Raw genomic sequence first — 21,003 nt, forward strand, 5'->3', positions numbered from 1 at the left:
TGGTGGTGTCATTTACATTTTATTTAAAAAAATCATCAACTTGGTTTTAATCAAACAATAGAAACAGATATAATAAACAACATTGGAAGTTTATTACTTTTGGAGCCCCAAGATGAAATTACTGTAATCATGAATAATAATTAAAATAATTAACAGCCAAAAAAACACAAGAGGAAACAAGGCACAAGAACTCGCAATTAAATAAACACAGAGACACAGAGGGAGACGGGGCAAAGACACAATGGGGAATCTAATAAACTTAATCTAACAACCTAGGAATCTTAGAATAAATCCTTTAAATAACAAATGAACTTTTAACAAATGAATCTTAAAATAAATTCTCGAACGTACTGGAAGCCAGTGTAAACGAGCCAAGACTGGAGAAATAGAGTCGCGTTTACATCTGCCTGTCAAGAGTTGGGCTGGAGCATGCTAAAAAAGCTGAAGACGAGAGTGCAGAGCCTGGCTGATACCAAAATAAAGACTGTTACAGTGGTCAACCTTGGATTAAATAAATGCATGAATATCTTTCTCGAATTCAGAAGATGACAAAATGTTCTTAATTTTTGCAAGGGCCCTGAGTGAAGCGAGTTAAGTGAGTGTAACCGAGCACAAGTGTGTCAAATAAAATGGCAAAGAAATAAATTTATAATGTATTTGTTACATCAATTAAACATACATTTTCCCGTTTATTTCCAGACAGGACTTACAACACATCCTACTAATACCCCCAGCTGCACATGAGACCTACCAAACCAAAGGTGTGAACAAATAACACTACACTGCAAACCGTCACACCCCGTTTAGAGACACTGCAATCACTTTACCTGCACGCAGCAGTTCGGGTCTCAGCACAGCTGAGAATCAGTGCTATGCATGACCTGGAATCTGGGTTGTAAAGGGAAGTGGCATAAACAAATAAAGAAACAAAAAAAAAAAGGGGGGGGGGGGGGGGTTGCGGTTAGTCCGCCCTTACAAGACTCACACCAAATCATTAACAGCCTCTACGGCTGGACAAAATTACAAATCAACCAAAAGGACATAATAGGACAACAGAGACAGCACAAGTGTCATGGTCCTGGGTCGTTGACCCAGCGTTTTATGTTTATTCTGATTTGTATTAGTTTAGGGTTGAACCTGAAGTTGGTGTATATTCAGCCCTACCTATGTCTGTCCTTGGTGCTCTGTTCATGTCCCCGTGTTGTGTTGTAAATCAGTCTGTGTTCCCTGCTTTACTTTGAAGGCTCGTGCCCTAGATTTCCTGTTCTATTCTGAAGGTCTGTGTCTGTTGTCATTGTGTTCAGCTTGTGTCCTCCAGTCATCATGTGTATTCAGATCAGCTGTTCTTCCCTCCTGTGTGCGATTACCCGATTACCTTGTGTGTGTGTATATATAGTGGGTGTCGGTCTGTGTTCGTTGTCGGCTCGTCTGTGTTTCTTGGTATCCTGTTCCTTAGTCTGCGTCTCTCTGCTCCGCTCTCCGTTTTGTAGATCTCAGGTTTGCTTTTTAGTTTCTCCCAGTTTAGGTTTCCGTTTGTAATTGCTCATGCTGCGTTGATTGTTTTTGCCACCACCACCTCTGTGAATAAACGTCACTCGTATCATCAGTTTGCTGCATCTTGGGTCCTCCTTTTCCTCCACACCACACGGCTCCCTCCGCCAGCTGTGACAACAAGAACAGGTGCAAAGCACAAAATTATCGAGGAAAATGTTACCCAATAAAATATCAGTTTCATTAAACCATTCAAAATCACAGATCTAAAACAAACAATATTGATCATTTTCCTTAGAGTCAATCTAGAGCTTGATCAATTCCCCCATTAAAACTCCTGGTCACACTAAAAAAAAAAAGTCCAACAACACGCATTAAAAATGGGCAACCAAAATAATAATATATCCAAAGAAAATGGCAAAAGTCTCTTACCAAACAATGTACCCACTCGCACCATAGTGAGTTAACCTCCTCCGGAATTTCCCCCAGAAGACCGGACCTCACCCCACACATCCACTACCTTTTCAGAGCTCCTCCGCCAATCACCTGGCAGTAGGCAGGGAACTGCCAGGTGACACTTATTACACAAGTCTGATTCTATATTTGTTACACATTCATTACGTTTGTAGAATTCTTTTTAATTCTTGCTCTCACATACAGCACGCTAAACAGCCAGGCTCCAGACTATTTATCCCAGCGTTTTACCAAGCACACTGCTACTCATAGACTTGGCTATGAGTCACAGGCTTAGAATCTGTTGATTGTTCCATGTATGAAATTAAAGACGAAGGGGGGCAAAGCTTTTCAGTCTGTGGCACCACAACTTTGGAACATTCTCACACTACAATTACATTTAGCTGACTCTGTGGACAACTGTAAAACCCAGCTGGAAATCTTATTGTTTAACCAGGCTTTTTGTTGATACTTTCATTAATTTAATTTATTTGTCTTTGTTATGACATTTACAGTGGTTTGCAAAAGTATTCAGCTCCCTTGAACTTTTCCACATTTTGCATTACAGCCACGAACATGAATCAATTTTATTGGAATTCCACGTGAAAGACCAATACAAAGTTGTGTACAGGTGAGAAGTGGAACGAAAATCATACATGATTCCAAACATTTTTTTACAAATAAATAACTGAAAAGTGGGGTGTGCGTAATTATTCAGCCCCCTGAGTCAATACTTTGTAGAACCACCTTTTGCTGCAATTACAGCTGCCAGTCTTTTAGGCTATGTCTCTACCAGCTTTGCACATCTAGAGACTGAAATCTTGCGCATTCTTCTTTGCAAAACAGCTCCAGCTCAGTCAGATTAGATGGACAGCGTTTGTGAACAGCAGGTTTCAGATCTTGCCACAGATTCTCAATTGGATTTAGCTCTGGACTTTGACTGGGCCATTCTAACACATGGATATGTTTTGTGTTAAACCACGCCATTGTTGCCCTGGCTTTATGTTTAGGGTCGTTGTCCTGCTGGAAGGTGAACCTCCGCCCCAGTCTCAAGTCTTTTGCAGACTCCAAGAGGTTTTCTTCCAAGATTGCCTCTATTTGGCTCCATCCATCTTCCCATCAACTCTGACCAGCTTCCCTGTCCCTGCTGAAGACAAGCACCCCCAGAGCATGATGCTGCCACCACCATACTTGACAGTGGGGATGGTGTGTTCAGAGTGATGTGCAGTGTTAGTTTTCCGCCACACATAACGTTTTGCATTTTGGCCAAAAAGTTCCTCTTGCCACTCTTCCATAAAGGCCAACTTTGTGCAGTGCACCACTAATAGTTGTCCTATGGACAGATTCCCCCACCTGAGCTGTAGATCTCTGGAGCTTGCCCAGAGTCACCATGGGCCTATTGGCTGTATTTCTGATCAGCGCTCTCCTTGTTCGGCCTGTGAGTTCAGGAGGACAGCCTTGTCTTGGTAGGTTTACAGTTGTGCCATACTCCTTCCATTTCTGAATGATCGCTTGAACAGTGCTCCATGGGATGTTCAAGGCTTGGGAAATCTTTTTGTAGTAAGTTTATCCCTGACCTGTCTGGTGTGTTCTTTGGACTTCATGGTGTTGTTGCTCCCAATATTCTCTTAGACAACCTCTGAGGCCGTCACAGAGCAGCTGCATTTGTACTGACATTAGATTACACGCAGTTGCACTCTATTTAGTCATTAGCACTCATCAGGGCAACTGACTGCACTCAGACCAAAGGGGGCTGAATAATTACGCACACCCCCACTTTTCAGTTATTTATTTGTAAAAAATGTTTGGAATCATGTATGATTTTCGTTCCACTAAAATTGATTCATGTTCGTGGCTTTAATGTGACAAACTGTGGGAAAGTTCAAGGGGGCCGAATACTTTTGCAAGCCACTATACTTTGCTGATTTATTTTGTTTTGTGTACAACGCTTTGTGACTAGTTGTCTGTGAAAATAAATGTTAACTTATCGAACTGCTGGTTTGAATGGGGAGGAGGCCATTTTTGTGAAAAGAAGAAGAAGAAGCCTTGAAGTATATTTTTTCACATCTTACAATGCTGAGATTGCACCAAACTATCCAGTCAATTTTATTTGACAAACGAAGTGAGGTAATAATTCTGCTGACATAGAATAAAAATGCAGAAGTTATACAGTGACTTCTCAAAGCTAATTAAATGTTTCAATTAATGAACCATCTGACAGATGGCTGCCCCTCACTGAGCCTGTGTGAAGAGAGTGAGACTGGAAGAAAGCCAATCTGTGGAAGAGGGTCAAAGATTTATAACAACTACTGCTTATCTGTGGTGTATAAATGCATATAGTAAAAATAGGTGCATGAATAAAAACAATTCCATCGTGGGAAGCCCAGGCTATCCGATTTATCATTGAGAGCATCCTGTGCAACAACATCATGGTGTGGTACGGGAACTGCACAGTACAGCAACAGAAAGCCCTGCAGAGGGTTGTGCGCACAGCTGAACGCACTATGGGAACATCTTTACCAGCACTGCAGGACATCTATGCTGAAAGGTGCAGATCCAGGGCCATCAGGATCATTAGGGACTCCAGCCATCCCGCCCACAAACTGTTCAGGCTACTGAGGTCAGGAAAGCGCCTCTGTAGCCTGAAAACAAGAACAGAAAGGTTCAGGAGGAGTTTTTACCCACAAACAGTGAGACTCCTCAACCAAAACACAAACCGGATGACATGATGGACAATCTCACACACAGTACATAATTTGCATTTTACTTTTCTCTCTGAACCTTATCCGTACCTTATTATATATATCTGTACTATGTAAATAATGTATATTTTTATAGTTTTTTCATTTAAATTATTACAGTACAATATCCTGCACGTCATGGATATATACTTATAAGCACAAACATATGGACTTTTACATTGTTTTTTACAGTGGGGCAAAAAAGTATTTAGTCAGCCACCGATTGTGCAAGTTCCCCCACCTAAAATGATGACAGAGGTCAGTAATTTGGACCAAAGGTACACTTCAACTGTGAGAGACAGAATGTGAAAAAAAAAATCCATGAATCCACATGGTAGGATTTGTAAAGAATTTATTCGTAAATCAGGGTGGAAAATAAGTATTTGGTCAATAACAAAAATACAACTCAATACTTTGTAACATAACCTTTGTTGGCAATAACAGAGGTCAAACGTTTACTATAGGTCTTTACCAGGTTTGCACACACAGTAGCTGGTATTTTGGCCCATTCCTCCATGCAGATCTTCTCGAGAGCAGTGATGTTTTGGGGCTGTCGCCGAGCAACACGGACTTTCAATCCCCGCCACAGATTTTCTATGGGGTTGAGGTCTGGAGACTGGCTAGGCCACTCCAGGACTTTCAAATGCTTCTTACGGAGCCACTCCTTTGTTGCCCAGGCGCTGTGTTTTGGATCATTGTCATGTTGGAAGACCCAGCCTCGTTTCATCTTCAAAGTTCTCACTGATGGAAGGAGGTTTTGGCTCAAAATCTCACGATACATGGCCCCATTCATTCTGTCCTTAACACGGATCAGTCGTCCTGTCCCCTTGGCAGAAAAACAGCCCCATAGCATGATGTTTCCACCCCCATGCTTCATGGTAGGTATGGTGTCCTTGGGATGCAACTCAGTATTCTTCTTCCTCCAAACACGACGAGTTGAGTTTATACCAAAAAGTTCTACTTTGGTTTCATCTGACCACATGACATTCTCCCAATCCTCTGCTGTATCATCCATGTGCTCTCTGGCAAACTTCAGACGGGCCTGGACATGCACTGGCTTCAGCAGCGGAACACGTCTGGCACTGCGGGATTTGATTCCCTGCCGTTGTAGTGTGTTACTGATGGTGACCTTTGTTACTTTGGTCCCAGCTCCCTGCAGGTCATTCACCAGGTCCCCCCGTGTGGTTCTGGGATCTTTGCTCACCGTTCTCATGATCATTTTGACCCCACGGGATGAGATCTTGCGTGGAGCCCCAGATCGAGGGAGATTATCAGTGGTCTTGTATGTCTTCCATTTTCTGGTGATTGCTCCCACAGTTGATTTTTTCACACCAAGCTGCTTGCCTATTGTAGATTCACTCTTCCCAGTCTGGTGCAGGTCTACAATACTTTTCCTGGTGTCCTTCGAAAGCTCTTTGGTCTTGGCCATGGCGGAGTTTGGAGTCTGACTGTTTGAGGCTGTGGACAGGTGTCTTTTATACAGATGATGAGTTCAAACAGGTGCCATTCATACAGGTAACGAGTGGGGGACAGAAAAGCTTCTTACAGAAGACGTTACAGGTCTGTGAGAGCCAGAGATTTTCTTTGCTTGAGGTGACCAAATACTTATTTTCCACCCTAATTTACGAATAAATTCTTTACAAATCCTACCATGTGAATTCATGGATTTTTTTTTCACATTCTGTCTCTCACAGTTGAAGTGTACCTCTGGTGCAAATTACTGACCTCTGTCATCATTTTAAGTGGGGGAACTTGAACAATCGGTGGCTGACTAAATACTTTTTTGCCCCACTGTATATTATTTTTTACTTTTTAACTTTTGTTTCTCCACCCCCCCCCCCCCCTTTTTTTTAGTTTATGTAAAATCCTTTTTAGCATGTCTGCACAGTCGGGGGGAGTACTTTTTTAGCCAGGAAAAACATTTCACTGTATGTTGTACCAGCTATAACTACATGTGACAAATAAATAAAGAATTGAATTTATCTCTAAAACTATGTTGGATCAAAAAATAAAGTGTTATGCCTAGTCTTAAAAGTAGAGAGAGTGTCTGTCTTACAAATCCAAACTGGGAGGTGCAGAGCCTGGAAGCTGAAGATCATGGAGCTGCTTGTACTGTATTTCTGTACTTCCATCAATTGAATAAAGCAAATAAACCACTCCCCTGCAGAAGATCAGTTAGCCGTTTTACAACTACTTTTTGAAAATGTTTTAGACAAAAGGGAATTTGAGATTAACTAGACAGCTGGCTCAAGTGACTGTATTTTCAGTAATAGCACTGCCAGTCCAAGTGGTATGTACCTCATTAACAGTGATAGACTGATCCCATACATTTACACATATACAATCAGAGGAAGTCCTATGTAGGCTGAGAGTATTGACAGGTTTGTGTGTGTGTGTGTGTGTGTGTGTGTGTGTGGGGGGGAATCCAGTCCTTTTTTAAAAAAATAAACACTAATAGCACTTACAGCAAGTATTCCGGAGAGTTTTTTTTGCTCCCATATGAAGTTATTTTCAATCATAAATAATAATAATAAAAAAATAACTAACCAAATAACTTCAGTTCTTGTTGACTGTAGTGAAAATAAATTGATAGACGATTTTACTCAGATGATACTCAATTTTTGTCCCTTTCAGTTGTACATAAGAAATATGATTATAGAGAATCAATTTCCAGTTTATAGTATGCATATAAAAGAATTTGCATGGTTTTCATTTCATGCTTGTTTGATGAAATCAGCAGATGATCCTTTAAAGCAACCTCCTTACAAGAAGCCTAAAAATAAAAAGGGTAATTTTGCCTGACTTCCTTTGCACTCTCATCCAGTTCCTGTAAGTCAGAAAATCTGATAATTTGCTTATTCTTTATTATGCATGCAGCATGAGTTGGTCAAATAGGCCTATATTAGATATGTTGCTTTATCATCAACATTCTTTTTCTCAAGTCTAAACTAATTTTGTTAATTTTGGGTATGATATTCTCTCAAGTGGCAATGCATACCATAACTGTGTGTGTGTGTGTGTGTGTAAATTGGAAGATGACTCCTAGTCTTAACTTGATTTTATAAGATTTGAGCATTACAAAGCACATCATTGCACATCAGCAGTTTTGACTGAATAAAAATGTCAGTTTTTCAGGGTCCTAATAATAAATTATGATGGGGAATGCTATATTTAAAATCCCTTATGAAAGCAATTGGGAAATTTTTAACAAAACCATTAAAATTCATAGGGGGTGGGGGTAATGATTTTGTTTTCAACTGTATTTAATTTTCTCCTCCCCCCTTTTTTGTCCACCAAATGTGGATGAAAGTAACTGATATGCTAAAACTATATAGAATAAAGCAGTTCTTCCATTTCCCAGTCTTACAAAAATGCTTGCTCATAGGGGGTGATCTAATTGTTGTGGTTTTTTCTGTATTACTGTGGGGTCCTTACCTTACAGTATCATGTGCTTGAGGCAACTGTTGTTTTGAATTCATGATAAATAAATAAAACTGAAATGAAGACCGTGCATCCATTGGTTTATGGATGAACAGTCTGGAAATTAAAAAGCCTCTCATCAGTGGATGGAATACAGAACAAAGAGACACATACTTGGAATCATCAGTGTGCCAAGGTAATTTCCACTTCAGGGACTACCTTATACTTGTCCTTGCTGGATGAATCAATATTTATTTTCAGTGTGCGTGTCAGTACTGACATACTGACTTTACCTGACTCTGAGACATCCATCTAAAGGCCCATGTTCAGTCACTTTTGATTTGATACACAGTCTGAGACATAATTGAGGTGTCATACTTACTTAAATACTTCCTACTTATATCCAAGGATTCACTGACAAGTACGCAGTGAGAATGTTATACACTCACAAAACACAAATGTCTGTGACATACAAGAGAGCATTAGGACAGTCCTTTGTTCTCACAAAACTTGAAAAACTATAGAATAGCTGCTGCAATCGAATACTTACTCTATACCTCCAGAGTCACCAGAATTTAAGCATACTTATGAGGGGCTATGCTTGCCTTCTTCATGGTCTTGGAGCTAGAAACAGCATATATTTATCGACTATTTAAAGAAAGTACTAAAGACTGAGAGGGATAAGCTTGCAACTTTTCTACTATACACAACATTTTACAAAAAAAAAAAATAGTTGATTTTTTGTTTTAATATATAAAGATGCTTTTAAAATAGATGCTTTTAGATATTATTAGTATTTCAGTTCACCGAATTCCAATCTTGTGGGACCATTGTACACAATATACAATACAATACATTCAAAGGACAAAAATCATATTTAATCAACATCAGAGGGAAAATGAAAGGCATGCAATGTGCAGTTTGACTTGGTGAGCCAAAGGTTATGCTCTGTTTCAATAGAACCAAGCTAATTTCTCTCTTTCTCTCCCTCTCTTTCTTTCATTCTTTCTCCCTGTCCTATCCCCCAGTCATGTCTGTCCCGTTTGTAGCAACTGAAAATAAAATAAATTCATAATTATAATAAAGGTCAATCAAATGGACCAATATGGCAAGGCCATGATGATCCACTTGGTAAAATAAATCCGCTTGGCATCTTTCTTGGCCTTAAGACAACAATTCTGATGGCTAAAGATCCAAACGGGACACAAAAAAAAAAAAAAAAAAAAAAAGAACCAAGCTAATTTACCTACTTGTTATACATGTTGCTAACAAATTCCAGGTATTGCAATATTCCACACACAGAGCTAAATCCTTTGTAAAATAAAAAAAAAGAAAGAAAGAAAGAAAAGAAAGAGCATTTCTGTGGAAAATACAGCTCAGTGACTTTTGGGTAATAACATACTCTTCTTGGTTATTGTTTGTGATTGGTTTGATGTAGTTATTGGACTGAAATGTAAAACTGACAGCTGTCAACATTCTTCATAAACCTCCATTCATATTATTCAAAAAATTGTTCATACTAAAGTTAAACTGAAGAAAAACCTAATATCAGCACTTGCAAGGGACTGTATGCTTATGCTTATGAATATTCTATTCACATATTGCAAATAATAAAAGGATTTTTAAAATGCAAATTAAAAGCAGAAAGCTTAAAAAATCTATATCTTGTGATTTATTCTTGAATTTAGCAAGTCACATTAAACAAGTTTTGTTTTTTAAGCCAGCTAGGTGCTTTTAAACACATCTATTTAGTTAAGGTACATGAAAATTATTTTCACTATGAAATAAAAAAAGTACAATGTTTGCTGGAATTGCAGAGAAAGTGTAAGACAACTTTTGAAATATAATATAACTTTGCAAAGACAAAGTCACCAATATATTTGGAAGGTACAATGTGAAATTTATCTTGATTGTAAGGGAGAGAGTGATTTCAGATACAATTTGTTTAACCCTATAAAGCCTAACCTGTCACTGGCGTCGGGCAGGTGTTTTGCAATGTTTTTTTTTTTGTTTTTGTTTTTTTTAACATCTGTAACTCCCATAACTCTTGAATCATTTGCTCAATTGAAAGAATTCTAACGCTTCCTGAAAGCAGTGTTTTTCTGTGAGTTAGGGTAATTACAGTATTCAAGGGGGTGGGCAAGTCCAGGCCTCCAGGGTCGGTGTCCTGCAGGTTTTAGATCCCACCCTGGGTCAACACACCTGAATCACATGATTAGTTCATTACCAAGCCTCTGGAGAACTTCAGGACATGTTGAGGAGGTAATTTAGCCATTTGAATCAGCCGTGTTGGATCAAGGACACATTTAAAACCCGCCCTCGAGGCCTGGAGTTGGATGCTCCTGCAGTATTCGGTAAGTAAAGACAAAGGATGGTTGAGAGCAGAGAAAGTGAGTGAGTGTGATGGAGCTCTAGAGACATATAGATGTACAGAAAACAAACATTTTATTGGGTATTTGGGTTCTTGTCACTGTTTTGCTTTTTTCCCCCGTGCTGTTTACTGTCTGTCTTTGCCAAGATTTGCATGTGGCATCTTGTCTGGGTTTACCGTAGTGACGCTAATATCAGTGAAAAGCACCAAGTTGCTGCTTTCACAAACGGTTCCCACAAACACAACTACAACTACAAATATGATCTTTATTATTCTGCTGGGGCTGCACGGGCATCAGTCCCTGGATCATCTTCTGGATTTTCATTTATCATCTGTTTGTATTTACTCTTGAAAAACCCAGCCTAGGAGTGCAAAAAAAAAAAAAATACAAAAATTTACCAATTGTTGTCACGGTCGGACGGTCTTCCCGGACGACCTGCTTGTTTGTTTGTGATGTGTGTATGCCCTCCTCTCTTTCTCTCTCCCTCCCTACTCTGCGGGTCTGGCTGCCGAGGAACGGCGTCTCCGAGAGAGTGAGAAAGGCCGACCTCTGACCCGGAAGTGTAATCTTCGGCTCCAGCTGCCGCTAATCTTCCCTCACTAGACGGAGGTATTTAACGATGTGTCCAGACGGCAGTCGACGCTGGATTGTACTCGGAGCTCGGTAGCTAAGTGTGCGCGTGATCTTGTCACCCGCGTGGCCAGGCAAGCCTTCTCATCCATTGTTGTGTTTGCTCGACTTTCAGATTGGAGAAGTACGGGACGGAGGAGTGGAGTAAAGGATTCACTGGTGTTTTCGGGAGGAGGAGCTCACACGGAAGGAGCGCACACAGACCTCACGGGAAAACTCACCTTCACCACTTCTGGGAACTGAGAAAAAAAGGACAATTATTGGAGATATTGATGTTTAAGGACTATCTTTCACGCACTGTAAATAAACGCACTGTCTGCTTCAACCCAGAGCTCCGCGCTTGAGTCCATACCTTCCATCAGCCGTGACAATTGTTGTAACAAACATTACTGAAAATAAGTGACATGAGTGAATGTAATGACTTTTAAACTATTTCTTCACTGGACATGTTCTATAAAAAAAGTTTTAAAACTGTGGAATTCATTAAAAGGTTTACCTTATACAGGCCAGCAGTGAGTAAAGCGAGAAAAGCCAGCCCTCCCAGGGATCCTCCAATGATCACCTTTGTAGAATCTGGCTCAGGATACATTTCTACTTCTGCCTCAATCTGAAAGATGAGGAAGCAGAATGTGGATGACATTCAAGCTCTTTATGACCCAAAAAAGACAAAGTAATGTGTAATCACCTTGCGAACAGGAGGATTGTTTTTAGACCCTGTTGAAAGGTAGCAGTGCTAGATTTCGTATGTCCTACTCTGCAGTCTTCCCATAAATGTGCTGCACTTGAACACTCTGCACATGGCTACAGAGCAGTCCTGTGGGTGATTTAAGAACTGAATGAAACAAGTTTCTCATCCACTTTAATGTTACTTTAAGAATCTATAACATGGTTCAGTTTAAACAGATAAGTAGCTAAAGTGCAGAAGCATACTTACCACCACTTTATCCTTTTGTATCTTTGGAACAAAATCTTTGACACTTGGTGCTTCATCATTTTCACTTTGACAGTCTGAAATCTGAAATACAGATTTCTGAAGTTTCATTGCTCCTAATTTAACACATACATCCATCCTTAGACATTTTTGAAGTAAATCTTCAGAAATATATTTTACCTGTAGGCTGCTCAAATCCACCCAAATGTCTTCACTGGAAGCCTGATCATGACAGTAAAATGAAGTGCCCTGATATCATTTGTAACCTAAACAGATAAAGAAAAGAGCAACCAAGCATTACAGTTACGTCTAAATCACACAATGAACTTTTAAAGATACAGATGGAAGTTCAATTTTACCTTGATTGATTGTTGGACTGGTTTCTGCAAATTATTTGTTCCAAATGTGAAATTGTTGTAGCTGAGGGAGCTAAACAGACATATTCAAAACATTATATAAATATTATTATTTTTGAAATTAGTTTTATTGTTTATGTAGGGCTATGGCATAAACGAGCAATACCTGGACTAAAGGAAGAGTACCTCGTGGCATTTTCAGGGACAAAGATCTTCCTCTCAAGTTGATTGGTGGTGTCAATCCCATAGGTGACAATGTAGGAAGCCTTAATTGAGAGATATGAGAATTTGTCCTCTTTGTCTTTAAACTATAAAAAAAAATTATAGACCAAAAATGATAAAAGATGTTCTGTACCAATGAGATAAAGAAGCAAACCTTAGTTTTGCTCTTGAAAATTGGCTTGTTAATAGTGCAGTCTGTCCTTCCTCGTGATAAACCATCTTCACTGTCCAAGGGGCTGCACTCAATTCTTCCCTTTATTATAAAATAAAATGACTGCTGGATGCACTGGGAGAGCGGCAGATCAATGATGAACTGATACAGACTTGATCCTGATACCTTACCTGTTGAATGGTGAACTTCCTGTATAAGAGTCCAGCTGGGTACGTGAGAATAACACGGCTGTTGTAGGAGTTTTCCCCGCTGTTCTCCACTGTGACTGTGACATTCAAAAGCTCATCAATGCCCACTTTAACCTCTGAGGATCTGTCAGCATATGAAGAAGGGCGAGAATAAAGTGCGTAACAAAGCAAGACTACTACCATTTAACTTACTACTAAGTGATCTCACAGTAATATAGTGTAGTATAGCTTTGAGCTCATTACTAGAATGGTAACAATGGTTATGTTATGTGGGGTGGCATTTTTATTATAGGAATTTACTAAGTTAATGTGCCAATTTGCTTATTAGCACAAAATCCAAAGAACAACTGAATGTTTCATCAGTTTTACTATTAGTGATGGTGTATTATTTAAATTTAAGTGAGAAGTAAATAAAACATGCCACTAACAACATGTTCTAAGAAAAGCTAGTTTTTTCTTTTTCTGTTCACGTCAAGGTTTATTTATCTTCAGGAATTGAAATTTGAAAGACAAGATAATATAGACTAATAAACTGTGCACACTGTAGTCAATTTTATTGTACTCTTTGACATAACAGCTCTAATTTTGTAACTGTGCCTCACCTGGTGAAGCCAAAATCTACTTTCAGCTTGTCAACACATTTGTTGTCAGTGCCACAGTTGATCTCAAACTCCAACTGTGAAAGAAAGCATGATGTAAAAGGTTTTTATATTATTTTCAGACTAAATAGCACAATATAGATAAAGCCACTGACACTTTTTCTAACTATGGTTTTTCCTCTCCAAAAGGTATTGGTCAATCGCACGGTAAGAATAAAATGGCCTGTATTTGTATAGCGCTTTACTAGTCCCTAAGGACCCCAAAGCGCTTTACACAACCAGTCATCCACCCATTCACACACACATTCACACACTGGTGATGGCAAGCTACATTGTAGCCACAGCCACCCTGGGGCGCACTGACAGAGGTGAGGCTGCCGGACACTGGCGCCACCGGGCCCTCTGACCACCACCAGTAGGCAACGGGTGAAGTGTCTTACCCAAGGACAAAGTAAGTAAGATCAAACTAAAGCCATCTCTTTACTTCAGTTAATAAGGTTACTTATAGGATAAATGGTTGTTGTTTGAGCCTGCGGGGCAAGACTTGGCCTAAGATTTGTGTTTGAGGGCAAACCATCAAGCATGAATTTAACCTCATTGGACAGTGCATTGAGAGCATCTTCTGGACAGGCCTGCGAGAAGAAAGCAATGTTAGGTTTGTAGTAGGACTCTTAAAAACTAAATGGAAATTGAACTTTACTGGTTGTATTATTTTTTTCTGTTGCTGTTATTGGGTTTTACCTCAATAAGGAATTTTACAGTTGAACACTTTTTCTTTCTTAAGTCAACAATGACTGATCCAGACTGTTCTTGTTGTTTCCTGCTGACAACACGGCAAATCTCCATTAATGAGCAACCGCGGATCACCCTGTGCGTGGGGCTGGACGGCCAACACGTTAACGAGCAAACTGCGGTAACGCACTAGTTCCCACCAATGTAACTGAGCATTGGGTGACACATCCAACGCACCATTTTACTTTTGTCCATGACGCGCTTACCTTCAGGGTCATACGTCACAAGAATACCAAAATGGTTCCAAACGCCATATCTGAATTAGGGTGGGGGAGGTTCAATTTGCCATGTTGCAAGCTTAACTTCTGTCTCGCTAGCTTGCCTTGCACTCAGTGAATCTGCGTTCGATTACTCCACCTAGGCTGCACTGTCGAGCGCAGATCCACTGAGCGCTCAACACAGACAGCATCGTCAGAAGAAAAGTTGATAAAATAAATTAAAAATTTTGTATTGTTCGATACATATGCGTACCGAACCGAAAGCACTGTATCGAACGGTTCAATATCGTATTGTTTCACCCCTAATATTTACTATACACATTCAGTAATATGCATACACTCTTATATTGTGCATATATTTATTCATATAATTCTCAGATTTAGCCATTCTTATATTTGTCATGGTCCTGGGTCGGTGACCCAGCGCTTTTAGTTTGTTATCATTTTCTAGATGATTGTTTAGGTTCTGTGTTATATTCGGTCTGCCTCTGAGTCTGCGTCTGTATCTGTCTGTCTATGGTGTCACCCCATCTGTTTGTGAATCTGTCTGTTTAGTTCAATGTCTTGTCTGGTTCCATGTGTCTGAGTTTCCTGTTTTATTGTGAAGGTCCGTGTCGTATGCGAGTGTGATCAGTTTACGTTTCCCCTGTCCCGTCAGCCCAGATTCCTCCCAGCTGTGTTGCCCTCTTGTCTCTCATCCCCTGATTACTGGTGTGTGTATTTAAGCCCTGTGTGTTTTCCTGCCTGTTGCCGGTTCGTCTGTATTACTCAGTGTCAGTCTGTGTATCCACCGTGTCTTCCCCCTGCTGTTCATCGTCATCCTCCTCTGCTCGTTTTCATTCAGGTTTGTGCTCTGTAGTTTAGTTGTTTCCCAGTTTAGTTTAGTTCGAGCCCCATTTGCTGTTTGTCCACATTCTTTTTGTGTTCAATAAATCACCTTCACTTCTCTACGACTGCCTGCGATTGGATCCTCATTTATTCCACGCGGCTCGCCTCGGCAGCCGTGACAATATTTTGCTTGTGTTATTGTACTTTGCACACCTCTGTTGCTTGTGAAGCTCGCACACAAGAATTTCACTCACATGTACTGTACCAGTGTACCTGCACATGTGATGTGACAATAAAAGTGATTTGATTTGATTTGATAACTAGTCCATCATGTTAGCAGTGCTAAATTATACAGTGTGTTATGAAATCTCCAGCATTTGGGGTATTAAATGCATTTCCATTTCTCAATGGAAATTATTTGTTAGAATAAGGCTACTGTTATGCATTTCACATTTCATTTTGAGATCTGAACCAAACCCAGGCTGTTATTCGAGGTGTTTAACCAACTACATTTATTGCTTCTGTAATGAGAAGAGCATTTTAAATCAAGTGGTAAATTAACCAGAAAAAAATATTTTTCTAATGGTCAGCAAGAATTTTAACAAATAAACTATGGGTAATATAATTTGATAAATACCCTTTTTCTCTGTATATGTATTTATTTAAAAAAAACTTGAAACCTCTTATCATGAATTATTCCATAATTTATGATCAACTTGATGTTATGTCATATAAAAACGTGTGGTGTTCATCATGACCAAAGCTTTCACTAAGGTTGCATTTTTTTTTAAATTGTAGAATTGCCATAGACAAAAACAGTGCATGACTGGACAATGTTGGACTTACCTCAATAGGACAATTGTGCCCTTTGAACCCACCGCTAAGTCAGGAAGTTTATCACCGCTCTTTACTTTAAGTTTACATTTGTTCAGAAGCCTATTGAACAGCAGAAAATAGGCTTTCTTTCCGGAAGTAAGTAAAAGGAAAAAAAAACAGCGGCTGACAGCGCTGTAAACCAGCGGTCCCCAACCCCCGGGCCTCGGACCGGTACTGGTCCGTGAGTCGTTTGGTACCGGGCCACGAGAGTTGAGGCTCAGGCGTGAAATGTATATTTTTCAGGGTTTTTATCGGTTTTCAGCGTTATTTTGTTATCGTTTTTATTGTTTACTCGGTTTTCCTTGGTCTTTTCGTGTTATGAATAAATTTTCTTTTTTTCGGTACCGGTACTAGTTTTATTTTGTTGTATTTATCCGCGACACCTTAAAGGCCGGTCCATGAAAATATTGTCGGCCATAAACCAGTCCGTGGCGCAAAAAAGGTTGCTGTAAACAACGGTAGACTTGTGCGTAACAAGCAAGCGAATAATGCAGAAAACAGATTTTTAGACGGGAAACTGTTCTTGAAGTATACACAGAGAGAGCGAGAGCTGTGCATGAAGTGTGATTTTATTGTGGTGGAAGCAAAACAGCAGAAGTAAGAGTGAATTCATGACAATGTTTTTGTGAAGCGTAGTTTGGATCTTCTTTTGTTGCTGGTTCGGTCAATATTGTTTGGAGAGAGATAAAACTAACAGCTTTAGAATCAGCGCAAAAAGGAGGTGAACACAAAGCGCCGACCCGCCGAAACATCGGAATCAGCTGACGGTGCCGTCGTTTCTCACCCGACAGCACGGACACGGTGCCGTCAGGTGAGAAAGGCGACAACTCACTGATTCTGATCTGTCGGCGGGTCGCGCTTTGTGTTTACCTCTTTGTGCAGAATCTGTGTACCTTCTCTCATTTACCGTTTTAGCTGTTTGGTGGTTGTTGAAATTTTGTGAGGTTTAACCTGAGATTCTGGCATTTCGGGCAAGATAAATTAATATAAAAAAATTGATTCAGAATTTTAATGAATGGATATCACGTTATCCAAGTCAGAATTGATTTTAATCGATAAATTGATTATCAAAACCCACCCCTACTCTGCAATGTGCGTTGTGTCGAAACTGTCCATATCTGGCCTTGTAACATGTTTATTTCTTTGCAGAAAAAATGGCTGAGAAAACAAAACATCAAAGTTGAGGTAAGTGGTTACTGTTCACCACACCTAAACAGTATCATGTTTTTGTTTTTGTTTATCTGATATTAGTTTCCAAGGGTCAAATTTCTCTTTGGGTAAAAATTAAGCCAACGTCCAAGTGTCAAAGGCCTCCAAAGGTCGGTTCTAAAAAACACTTCAGTCCCTGAAGCTTATTTGTGCCACAGATGCAAATTCGGTGACAACTCAAGTCTGTGGGAATGTGTAAGGAATGTTTTAGGACTGGACCCCTGTCTGATCTTAAAAAACTAACTTTGTCGTTACATTACAGCAATATTGAGGAAACATTTAAGGGTTGATCATGGAGCAGGATGAAGGTCAAAGGGAAAGTCCCTGCCACGCTTCCGGTCATGCTTCCATCTGGCGTAGTCATCCGACCGGTCCATGCTATATAGCCTCTCCCGACCTGGAGTGGTATAACATGTTGTAGAAAAGTTTGATCGATTCACTCTCTCTTTCTCTCTCTCTTTTAAAAAAATAATAAGTTCTCTGGGGTTTTTCTCATACGCTTTTGGTACCTGACGGAGGAAGTTGAAGCATCCCAAGCTCTCGGAGGTAATTGACCGGGATGAACAGATCTTATTGACCCGCGGTGTGCGTAAAACAAGGCCATTTTCTGTCTATTGAGCATTGTCTGGTAATGAGAAAACCTGTTGTAAAATTACTTCTAAAAAATGAAGAAAAACTCTTTACCTCACAAAACCAAAATAACTCATCTGAGAGAGAAATTGTTTTAATTGTTTAAGTAGGACCGAGTTCTGAATATGATGCTTTTTTCCAGCCTGTATGAAATTCTTTGCTAGGTTACAAGCAATAGAAATACTAATATTGATTAGAGGGGTTGTTGACTCCTCCTTGGTGTGCGTAAAACAAGGCCGTTTTCTTTTAGGGTTTCTGTTTTTCTGTCTATTGAGCTTTTTCTGCTAATGAGAAAACCTGTTGTAAAAGTAGCTCAAAAAATGAAGAAAAACTCACAAAACCAAAATACCTCATCAGGGTGTTTGAATAAAATTATTTGGGACGCTAAATTTTTGAATACGGGCGCGATGCTTTTTTTCACTAAGGGTTATTTTTTTTACACATACAAGGAGATGAGTGGGCGGCCTGTATGAAATTCTTTGCTAGGTTACTGTCACGGTCCTGGGTCTCCTGACCCAGCGTTTTTAGTTCTTTGTGATGTTTGTATTATTGTACTTGTGTGAGTTATTCTATGGTTTCTAGTTTCGATCCCTTGCCCTTCATGTTTCTCTGTGTCCCCTCTGTTCTGTGTAAGTCTGTGTCTGCATGTTTGAGTTCCCCTCTGTGTCTTTCGGTTCTTAGAGTCCTCTGCGATATGGTTTATGTCTATGTGTTTCTTAGTTGGTGTCTCCCCTAGTCTAGTTCGCGTCTCTGTGTCATACTTCCTGTTTTACGTTGAAGGTCCGTGTCTTATGCGAATGTGTTCAGTTTACGCTTCCTTGTCTCGTCAGTTCTTATTTCCCCCAGCTGTGCTCTCCTTCTGTGTCTCATTCCCCTCGTTACTTCCCAGTGTATTTAAACCCTGTGTTTCTCTGAGTCAGTGTTGCGTTGTCCCTCATGCTGTGTGGATCTCCCTGTGTCTCTCTGTGAGGTCTTAGTTTGTTGTTTCCCAGTTTAGTATGTATGTTTGTCCTACCAGCAAATAAAGCTGTGATTTTTGAGTTCATCCCCTGAGTCTGAGTCTTGCATTTTGGGTCCAACTCCTGCCTGCCGCACAGCAATTCATGACAGTTACAAGTAAATAGAAAGTCTTTCTTTTCATTACAAGCACTGCACTGTAAACCCCAACAGTCTACCTGACTTATAAAGTTTGTGGATATAACAATTGAAATTCCTCACAAAGTTGAAACAACTTAAAAAAAATTCTTTTCTGTTAACGATTCAAACAGTTATAATTGTACATGGCTTAGAAGTTAAGAGTAAATACTGCTTTCTTAATTATGATTTTTGTGAAAAAAAATTTTTTTTCCGAGCTCCCCATGTGTACGTCAACTACGTCATGACATTTAATCTCTAACCTAAACGACATTGACCGAAAATTTGTTCAATATGGCTGCCCTTCTTGAGCGACTGGAGAGCACATTTGGAGAAACTTGTAAGTAAAACGGAACCTTCGCTATGTTTATTTTTTCCATAAAAAAGCAAGTATATTAATATGTTGCAGCCAATAACTTCTTTTCGAATGCGCTGTTGTGTTAAAAAGCACAGACCCAGGTGGTGAATAGTTGTTTGCTGTTGTTCGCGCTCTTTTTTTCAAACTGTTTTACAGTTTTAACCAATTATAACACAGTTTTACTAAGAATCACACATAAAGAAAGGGTCTTAGTGATATTTTAACGACCCCTTGCCAATGCAAGAAAGTTGGCGTTTTTACAACAGCAGCCTCATTGTTCGGCAGGTTTTTGTTTTTCTTCTCATTAGCATCGTTCAAAAGTGACTTAGCTAGCAGTGGCAACTTCTATCTAAAACAATTAAAAGTAATACCCAGATTGAAATATAGCAAGGTGTTGTATATTTAGTGTGCTGATAAGGTTTTCAGTATTTTTATTTTTTCTTCCAAGGCTGAAGACCGAAGACAAAAAGACCGAAGAAAAAGAAATTCAGACTGCAAGTAATTTCAGCTGGAGACAGTAAACACAGGTGAGTTGAAAGATCTATTGAAGAGTCCTTTCTTCATGGCCATTAAAACATTTTTAGGTTAAAAGACCTGTGGTTTTTTTTTTTGGTTTTTTTTTTGGTTTTTTAAATCATGCCCCTGCTTTGTCACACTGAATCATGTTGAAAAGATATATTTTCATGGCTCCCCCCATTACCATTACCTTGTACAGGGAGTGCAGAATTATTAGGCAAGTTGTATTTTTGAGGAATAATGTTATTATTGAACAACAACCATGTTCTCAATGAACCCAAAAAACTCATTAATATCAAAGCTGAATGTTTTTGGAAGTAGTTTTTAGTTTGTTTTTAGTTTTAGCTATTTTAGGGGGATATCTGTGTGTGCAGGTGACTATTACTGTGCATAATTATTAGGCAACTTAACAAAAAACAAATATATACCCATTTCAAGTATTTATTTTTACCAGTGAAACCAATATAACATCTCCACATTCACAAATATACATTTCTGACATTCAAAAACAAAACAAAAACAAATCAGCGACCAGTATAGCCACCTTTCTTTGCAAGGTCAAAAGCCTGCCATCCATGGATTCTGTCAGTGTTTTGATCTGTTCACCATCAACATTGCGTGCAGCAGCAACTACAGCCTCCCAGACACTGTTCAGAGAGGTGTACTGTTTTCCCTCCTTGTAAATCTCACATTTGATGATGGACCACAGGTTCTCAATGGGGTTCAGATCAGGTGAACAAGGAGGCCATGTCATTAGTTTTTCTTCTCTTATACCCTTTCTTGCCAGCCACGCTGTGGAGTACTTGGACGCGTGTGATGGAGCATTGTCCTGCATGAAAATCATGTTTTCTTGAAGGATGCAGACTT

At 39.6% G+C, this 21,003-nt stretch overlaps 1 protein-coding gene across 2 annotated transcripts in view; it reads right to left on the reverse strand.

The window, feature by feature from the left end:
* Nucleotides 1-10,745: 10,745 nt before the first annotated feature.
* Nucleotides 10,746-21,003, reverse strand: part of LOC146663506 (integrin alpha-M-like) — a 42,071-nt gene continuing 31,813 nt past the window's right edge. The window contains exons 29-30 of one of the 2 annotated variants that reach the window (XM_085416254.1): nucleotides 11,604-11,714; nucleotides 10,746-10,838 (exon numbers count right to left, since the gene is read on the reverse strand). In XM_085416254.1, coding sequence (XP_085272380.1) covers nucleotides 10,746-10,838; nucleotides 11,604-11,714 — 204 coding nt within the window. The remainder of the gene's footprint in view (nucleotides 10,839-11,603; nucleotides 11,715-21,003) is intronic. The other variant, XM_085416253.1, reaches the window with a different exon arrangement.

Source organism: Rhamphochromis longiceps, linkage group LG8 (genome assembly GCF_057381845.1).
Source record: "Rhamphochromis longiceps isolate RC_006_pf linkage group LG8, R_longiceps_female_GT1.1, whole genome shotgun sequence".
Classification (NCBI taxonomy): Eukaryota; Metazoa; Chordata; class Actinopteri; order Cichliformes; family Cichlidae; genus Rhamphochromis; species Rhamphochromis longiceps.